The sequence below is a fragment of the Vigna radiata genome, chromosome 11 (genome assembly GCF_000741045.1).
Source record: "Vigna radiata var. radiata cultivar VC1973A chromosome 11, Vradiata_ver6, whole genome shotgun sequence".
Lineage (NCBI taxonomy): Eukaryota > Viridiplantae > Streptophyta > Magnoliopsida > Fabales > Fabaceae > Vigna > Vigna radiata.
Window position 1 is genome coordinate 2,188,534 of NC_028361.1, and position 9,474 is coordinate 2,198,007.

A 9,474-nucleotide genomic window follows, 5' to 3' on the forward strand; every position below is an offset into this window, starting at 1 on the left:
TGCCATTTTGATCCCCTACTTTGCCCTTCTTTCTTTGTCTAACATACACCTTGGATATTGTGGGTTTGGGCCTAACTATTTCCGGGTTCCTATCATTCTGGAAAGGCCGATTGATGATTCCTGATGACAGGGCTCTTAAACAGGCCATCTTACATGATTTTCATAGTATTAAGATAGGTGGACATGCTGGAGTAACTAGAACCATGGCTAGGGTGAGTCAACAATTCTTTTGGCCGAAGATGCAAGCAGATGTTAGGGAATTTGTCAGAAAGTGTAATGTTTGTCAGCAAGCTAAGGTTGATCAAACACTTCCTTCAGGGTTGTTACACCCTCTTCCGATTCCTCAACAGATTTGGGAGGATATAGTACGGATTTCATAACTCAATTACCTAGCTCTCTAATAGTTTTTCTACAATCATGGTGGTGGTAGACCGATTGTCTAAGTTCAATTACTTTATTCCTCTCAAGGCAGATTTTAGTAGTAGGACGGTTGCTGATGCTTTCATACAACAGGTGGTCAAGATCCATGGTTTCCCTAAGACGGTGGTGTCTCATAGGGATTGAGTATTCATTACTGCATTTTGGCAACAACTCTTCAAGGCTCAAGGTACAACGTTGGCTATGACTTCAGCATATCATCCTCAATCCGATGGTCAAACGGAGGCTTTAAATAAGACCTTGGAAATGTACTTAAGATGTTTTGTGTATGACAATCCTAAGTCTTGGCATTCTATGCTTCCTTGGGCACAATTTTGGTATAATTCCGCTTATCATCATGGTATTCATATGACGCCTTTTAAGGCTGTATTTGGGAGAGATCCTCCAATCATTGTTCCTTATGTGAAAGATTTGACGGATCCTGTATCTCTTGGGGACACTTTAACAGCTCATGACCAACTGATTCACGAGCTTAAATTCAATTTGGAGAAGGCTCAGAATTACATGAAAGGACAGGCTGCTAAGAAGAAAAAAGAGGTATATTTTGAAGTGGGGGACTTGGTATTGGTTAAGTTACAACCATATCGCCAACATTCGGTGGTTTTGAGGAAGAATCAGATATTGGGGTTGCGTTTTTTTGGCCCATTTGAGATCATTCAGAAGATTGGTGATGTTGCGTACAAGCTGAAATTGCCTGACACTACTAGAATTCATCCAGTATTTCACGTGTCCTTGTTGAAGAAGTTCCATGGCACCCCAGTTGATCAATACTTGCCTCTGCCATTGACTACTTCAGAATTTGGACCGACCTTACAACCTGAGAAGATTTTGGATTCAAGAGTAATTGTTCGTGGTGCGGAACAAATTTCTCAAGTGTTGGTTTAGTGAGAGTCAACCAAACCAGAATTGGCAACTTGGAAAGATGCTTTGCTGCTGCAACAATCTTATCCATCCCTCACCCTTGAGGACAAGGGTGTTTTAAAAGGGAAGGGTACTGTAACATGTATGCTGAAGCATGATGGGAGTGAGAGAAAGGTTGTTAAGAATGAAGGACACGTGAAGCTTGATCAGGGACACGTGGAGCGTGATCAGCAGGAGGTGGATAACAGGCGCAACACTAGAATTCGTAAGGGAAATTCCCTTCTAAAAGGATTTGTGCGTTAATTGGAAGGGCGTGTGGAATGTGGCAAGTACCTTTCTGTTATTCTTTCTATCCCTGAAATTCCTCTCTACTCTTCTTCTCGCTGACCTTCACCATTTTTTTTCTATGCAGGAAGATTCACAGTTTCTGCAGCAGATAGTATTTTTGAATTCTATATTTTACTCTCCCTTCATAGAATTATGGACTTTCTTGTTATATTGTGATTGAATATACACTTTTTCATATTGATAGAGAATTCTTTCTTTCGTTATTTTCCTTATAACATTACTGTTACAATGAGCAATGTGCATTCATTCGTTGCTAGTTTATGTCAACCCATAAACTTTAAAATTTTTGTAACACTCTTTTATATGTTCACCGTGTGGGCCGAGGGAGCCACGAGACGACCTAAAGGCAAGACACCAAGGGTTCGACACTTGAGACTAGACGAATATCAATAATTTCGGACGGTCTTATTCAAAAACTGATTTTCTCAACAGAGTTAAGGTAAGTACTAATTAAGGATAATGGGCTGAGATTGAGCCGAGATTAAAGTTTCACTAATCTCAAGTCTATCTCAAAAATTACAAATAAAGATCAAAAGTAAGAGGTAAGTGATCGCATTTACTGTGCATTTAAGACTATTGCTCTGACACCCCCCTATTTGCTAACTTAAACATCGAAGAACCTTTGGCAAGTACTCCTCCAGACGGCTGGAGCCAAGATTGTCAACCTCAAAATTTTACGTAAACATGAGAGTTCGGTAAACTCGACTCATAAACTCGTAAGAGTTTACTTTGCATGAAAAAGAAATATATAAATAATATTTTAATTTAATTAAATCGACAAATTTATATAATTTCAAATAAATAAAATCATAAAAATGGTGTTCATATAAATATTATAAAACATAAAATGTAAAAAAATCAAAAGTAGAGGACTTTCTTTAGAACTTAAACACAATGCAACATTTTACTTAAGGCACACGAACAACTAAACAATGTAGAGACCAACTTGAAAACAATGCATAGCTGAACTTAAGAACATAAGAATTGTGAGATGATGACCATCGCTAAGTGTGAAACAGAGGCATGCAAAGGAGGCGCACAACCACCATTGACAGCGAGATGGTGGGCAATAGCGAGCAAGGTGCTCGCGACGACGAACAAGTGCACTCGCGACGGCTCGAGCTAAGGCGCAAGTGAGACCACAAGAAGGAACAAAAAAGATGAATTGAAAGAACAAGAACAGACCCTAAGTGAATCATAAGAGAGGAACGAAGAAGATAAGTTTCATCACTTCAGAAAACCTATTATACCTAATCCGGTGAGCCAAAAATGAATTCCTTTTACACTTAAAAATTTTCTTCTCAAACTCGCCAAATCGGAAGCAAGCTCGCAATTTCAAGCGAGTCTACCAATGAGCCTACGGATTCCACACCATTTTCAAGTTTGCTTCTGAGTTAACTCTGAAGTACCAAGTGAAGTCTTAACGAGTTAATTCGAAAGTTTGATAACCGGAGCGAAGGCGGAGATAGAGTGAAGATTCAACTACCCGAACAACTTTGGAAAGGAAATTGTAGAGGTGTTTGAAGTTACTTAATCGTATATCCCAAACAATATTCATATTATATAGTCGCAATCGGAATTGCGACGGAATAACGATCCAAAAATGACGGGTTTTTAAAAGGAGATTTTGGAGTCACCACCATAGTTTATTCTGGAAAACTATGGAAAACCATAAAACAATAAGACACGGTTTACGAAAACCAAATTCTACGTTCGAGAGTCGATTATGTGTAGGGAAGGTATTAGCACCTACAAAATCTATCCGAAGAAAGTACCTTTAATTAATTAAATACTGAAATATGATTTGGTTTTTAAAATGTTTAATTATCTCCAAAAATGACACTATAAAAAAAAGATCGACCTTGTTACTATGTATTCTCATTTAGAATGAGAAATCAAGAGTGCTCGTACCTTTAAAACATTATTTTTGATTATTTTTTTAAAGAAAGAGAAAATATTTTTAGCACAAAAAAGAAAGGTGTCGAGCACTAGGACGATGAAATGATGACATGAGTGCCCATACCTTTAAAACATTATTTTTTGATATTTTTAATTATTTTTTATTTATTTAACATAAAGACAAGATATAGGAATGGGTGTTATCATATATGGGATTACATTAAGTAAAAACTATTAATCAAACAAGAAACAAAAACATAAAAATAAAATAAAAGCAAGAGAATAGCACAATAAAAATAGGGGTACAGAGAAAAAACCAGAAGTGCGGCGGAGTTAAATTGAGGCTCTTTTGGTTTGGGCCAAAACCTTTTTTCTCCAACTTTGTAACTGTCAGGGGTGTAAGGCTAAAAGTGAGGTGCAGCCCGAAATAGCATGCTCAGGCCCAACCCTCTTTTCTTTTTTGCAGATACAGAGTGGGGTGTGAATAGAAACTGCACGTCACCAGGAAGAGGATCCAGCCCACCAGCTAGGCCCAAGGCCCTTTTTTCTCCCCAACTCAGAACACTCTAGGGTTCTGACTTTCTCCATTCAAACACAGCTCAGAACTTACTTCCAAACTAGGCAGTCAATGGAGGGACCTCCGCCCGGTCACGCACACGCGCCACCGCCTCCGCCAAAACCGGCCGCCTCCAGCTGCAGCCCAAGACGCCGCCAGTGCGCCGATCGACAATTTGAATTTAGAACTTGCTCTCGTCAGTTGCCCCCCTTCATTTGAATTTAGAACTTGCTCTCGACAATTGTTCCCATATCCTTTGATATCTATTTTCTGCTTTGGGTGTTGAGATGGGTTGGTGTGATGGTGATGAGAAAGGTGATGGAGGTAGTGAGTGAGTTTCTACGTTTGAGGGTTGAACGGGTGCTTTGTGATTATATCATGGGCGTGGGGAGTGGCAGGTGTTTTCCTTCAGAAATTGATTTGTTGTTTTAAGTTTCTTTCCGTGGTTGTTGATTCGGGTGATGGTGGAAGATAAAGCTGAGGGATATGGGTTGTCGGTGTTGATAAAGAATGAAGAGACCGGAAGAAGTGAAGCTACGCAGTGGCGATCCAACCAAACAGCGATAGACGAACGGCGCAGTGCGAGCAGCGGTATCCGGCAACGATGTGATACGACGCTGGTAGTAGTCGCCGGCGACGGGGTAGCCAGTGACCTTGGGAGCAAATCTCCCACGCATTTCACGCCCGAAGGAAAGTGACAGTGTGTGCCGTTACGTGCCTCCTGGAGCTCCTCCTTGTGGCTGGCCTTTCTTTTTGTCTGTTGTAGATGAATGGGGGTTAGTGTTACAGGTGAAGCAATCAAAGATTGGAGGTCGTATTGTTATTGTGAACAGAAGGTGATATTTGTTGCGTGAATGGAGGAATTAGAGAAGAGGGTGAGAGGTGAATAATGGATGTTGATGGAGGTGAATGGAGAAGGATTGGGCAGAGGCTATCCAGTGAGTGAGTGGGTTTCCCCTTGTGAGAGTTTGGCTTGGTGACTGAAAAATGGTAAGAATGGGCGATGAAGGTTGGGTTCGGAGATGGATTTCTGTGCGTTGATCTTTTATAGCGCGTACGAGAGGGAGGCCACTCCTGTTTGTGTTGAATTTCTGAAGATGAAGGAGAGGGTCTCTCAGGAGCTGAATCTGTTGAGTGAAACAGTGTTTTTGATTCCCATTTTTAGGTCAGAGGTCACCTGCCACTCTGACTGCCATCCGGCCACCCTATCTCCTTTTTCCTTTTTCCTGCTTTTCTACTTATGGTAATAAGCCAAAATAGTGTAGGTCAGTGAGCAAAAGATCCCCCATCCAAAAATGAGGGTTAAAGTAAACATTTGGAAAAGCCGATACTATTGGTTACGGCAAGTGTAATGTGTGGTCATTTTTGTTATTTTTTTTCCTTTGTTTTTTTTTTCATTTTATAAGTTTCCATTCACCTTTTTTTTAAAAGAAAAAGACTAAATATAATACATTAATTTAAACTAACATAAAATAAAATTAAAATAATAACATAAAATAAATATATGTAGATCGTATAACAGTAAAATAAAAATAAGATGAAAGAAAAATAAAATAAAATACGTGAAAGTAGAATTAATATTAAAGAAGAATAAAATAAAAAGAAATAAAATAATAATGACATAAAATAAGATGAAAAACTATATTATTTGATCATCAAGGATCAATTTTTCAGGTGGATGTCTATTTTTCAGTTGGTACATTTTAGCAATATGTATCGAGTTTTAGCAGACAAAATATTCTAATATATCATAAATTTTAAGTTTTAAAGTAAGGGTATTTTAATAAATTTCATTCTCAAAACTAACAAAAAAGTAATTCAAAATCCTTGCTCATCTCCTTCATCTCTCCCAACTCTTTCTCTTTACAAAAGCAAAATGTTTAATAGCGAGTGTTTTTTTAGTTGAGACTAACATAGGGATCACAGAAAAAATATTGGAGTAAGAGAGATGAAAGAGAAATGGTAGGGTCGAGAAGAATGATTGAGATGAGCAAGACTTTGGGTTTTTTTTCTAGTATTGAAAATGAAAATTATTAAAATATTTTTAACCTTAAAATTCAGAGTTCATAATATATTAGAATATTTTTATGTACTAAAACCTATTACTCATTGCTAAGATGTACCAATTGAAAAATAGACATACGAAATGAGCAAACCACACACACAATAAATATATATGAAAATATAAATCACTTGTTCACTACAAATAGATGTGTACCTTTCTACTAATTTCTCAATGGAATTACATCTTTTATATATCAAACATATGTTTGAAATCAATGTTAAATTATAAAAAAATGGTTTTCTTTGACATATATAAATTTTTTATATTCATTTGATATTATTATTTTTTTTTACTCTTTTTATTCTAAAAAAATATAAAATTTTATATTTTTATACCATTTTATTTTTGTATTATATGTTAAATAAATATAAAAGTATGTCATAATACATTGTTCTAAATTATATCTCTTAAATATGAATAGAAAATTTCAACTTATAACATCTCTTTTCTCTCTTCATACTTTTCAAAATTACATCAACGTTATAGTTCTTCTCATGCAAATATTAAATATATATTACTTTTTAATCTTATTCTCATTTAAATTATAAGTTATATAAATCAAATATTAAAAATATATATTTATTATTTAAATAAATGTATAAAATTAAAGTTTGTATAAATATTAAATTTAATTTATTGACACAAGATGACGTGATAAAAAATGTTGAAATATATATGTAAATAACTTCATTAACATTTTGTTTTCTTTTAGAATTGTCTTCTTCTTTGCTTATTTTTTTATTTTATGTTAAATTTAATAGAAAAACTTACAAGGACATAATAGAAAAAAAAAATCCATAATTGCATGTCATACAAATTAAGATCAAAACTAAAATAAAAAGAAACGTTTTTAATATACAGCTACACTAAGAATATTTGGGGGTAAATTTTGCTCTATTATTTATTAAATAGTCACTGCAACTAAACATAAAAATTAAATATGATTTATTTTTAAATTCAAAATCTAAAGTAAATGGTTAAGTTAAGAAGAAGAAAAAATCCGAAGGGTTTCAATCTGAACTTTAATTTATTTTTTTTTTAATTATTCATTTAGTTTTGTTCGTGCATAAACTGAAAATAATATAATAGATTTATAAAAATTAAATGTTTTGCAAGCAATATTTGTATTTTTAAAGGTAAAATTGTCGCTTTATTTTCCATTTTCAAAGATTTGTACATAAATAAAATAATTTCTTTTTGTTTACACGTTTTCTTATTCAACGTATTTAAAAATAAGAAATAACGATCAATAAAACTTCTGCTTATGCGTTGTATGAGTTAATATATATATATATATATATATATATGATACAAAATATAAAAGTAAAATAGTTTAAAAAATGTAAAATTTTATAATTTTTCAATAAAGAAGAGAATAAAATGTAAATAAGGATAATATTAAATGTAAGTAAAAAATTTATGTGCGAAAAGAATAACTTGGTTATTATCTTGGTGACTTCTTTGCTCGACTTAGGGGAGCATATGAAAACCATGTTTACATCGAACCGTTTGTAAATGCAGATAAATATTTTATATAATCTTTCGGTTTTCACCTTGAACGAAAAATTTCAGATGTTTTCTTCATGTTATTTCTAGATTTTTTCGAAACAGTGAGTTAATCAAATAACTTTATTAAAAGTTCGTTGAAATTTTAGAGACTACACATACAAAGGGGACAAGAGAGTGATCACAGTGGAGTATAATACAGACATATTGTACCCCCAGCTATTTTCTACCAATCATCTAGTTTATTTATGAAAAAAATTAGTTCAAGTTCAACTCTTAATGTGCAAAAAATATTCAACTCCAAACACGAAAAATGTACAATTATTATGGTAGTTTAACTCAGTTATATGATATTCTAACAGTTCATCTTTGTTATTTAAGATTATAGTGTAGTTTTGTCTTGTTTTAATTGTAATCCTCTCTGAAATTCCACGAAGTGAAAGCCGCCTCGTTGTTTTAGTCATGAGTTACAACTCGGATTTCCTTCTCTCTAAAAAAAAAACCTGACAAATATAATTGGAAATTGTCAAAGTAATACAGTTATAGGGAGGCTAAGATATTTGCAAGTGTAAGTCCGTAGTTCCATATTCTCTGATGTTTTGTTGTCTCCTGGCTCCCCTAGTTTGGGCACTTCTTTTAGTGACAGACCTTTTTCCAATTCTGAATACCAATCATTCATTTATTTTGGCATTACTGGTGTAGTTTAAGGAAGATAACCGCGTTGAACTACTTTATATACTTTTGGCACGGTTCACAGCTTCCACAAGCATACTAAAAAATTGCTCTTCTTTTCTTGTGACAGGGCAGCCCTGGTCAACCGCAGGATTTGGGGAGAAACATTTCTATGTGGATGCTGCTCGAGAGAGTGAGATTTACCTTAGATTCTGTTGAATGCAACAAAATTGGTGTGAGCTATGAAGCTTTCAATCGACAGCCAAACTTTTTCTCTTCGCCCTTTTGGACCTGCTTGCATAATCAATTGTGGAATTTTCGGGAGGTTGGTACTGTAACTATGATTTTTTTTTTTTCTTCAACTTTTATTCTTATCTTGCTTTTTGGTTTTGTTTTAGTCATTCTCTTTTCACTTCTATTTTGCAACTGTGTTAATTCCATTTATTGGTGTATGCTTGTCTTTCCTTCCTATAAGGGGAACATTTACCTAAAATCTTAATTTGTTAAAGACTCATGGATGACTTTTAATAACTCTTAACGCCAAACCTGCCCATGTATTTATTTGGGATTATGCTCGATATAGGGGAAGGACCGCTTATGAACATAAACTCAAGCATTCGGGAAGGAGCTCTGATTATTTTGATGATTTACGACATATTCATAAAGAAATGCACAAGCATTCTGATTATTTTGATCTTTCAGACCATGTTCATAAAGAAATGCACAAGCATGGTCATAAGAAAAAGAACATGGATAATCAGCAGCATACTGCTGACCATCCTGCACACCACAAACACAGAAAGAAATGGGATAGTTCAGAGGGACAACTTAAAGAGAAGAAGCTAAAGCATGATAAAGTGAGGCAAGAAAATTATGGCAAACACAGACAAGTTCAGCTAGATGAGCCAGAGGATGAGTAGATTNAAGCCCGAACTTACAACTTAATGCGGACATTTTTTTAATTTCAGACACCAAAGTTTAACAGCAACTTGTTAGTTATTATAACTACTTCATAGAATCATGGTTACGCTTTATCCTTTTTCCTTCTCCCATTTCCACTACTAGTCTTTCTATCTTTCTATTATTATCTAATATGGTGGGTTGGACTACAATTGGGGAAGGAGAGTTA

The 9,474-nt window shown here is 34.7% G+C and overlaps 2 protein-coding genes across 3 annotated transcripts in view; one reads left to right on the plus strand and one right to left on the minus strand.

The window, feature by feature from the left end:
• The window catches only part of LOC106777500 (protein HAPLESS 2), a 33,371-nt gene extending 23,925 nt beyond the window's left edge, over positions 1–9,446 (plus strand). For both annotated transcript variants that reach the window (XM_022775873.1, XM_014665071.2), the window contains one exon: positions 8,935–9,446. In XM_022775873.1, coding sequence (XP_022631594.1) covers positions 8,935–9,265 — 331 coding nt within the window. In that variant the 3' untranslated portion in view covers positions 9,266–9,446. The remainder of the gene's footprint in view (positions 1–8,934) is intronic.
• The window catches only part of LOC106776603 (cytochrome P450 87A3-like), a 24,133-nt gene that overhangs the window by 11,244 nt on the left and 3,415 nt on the right, over positions 1–9,474 (minus strand). The window lies entirely within an intron of this gene.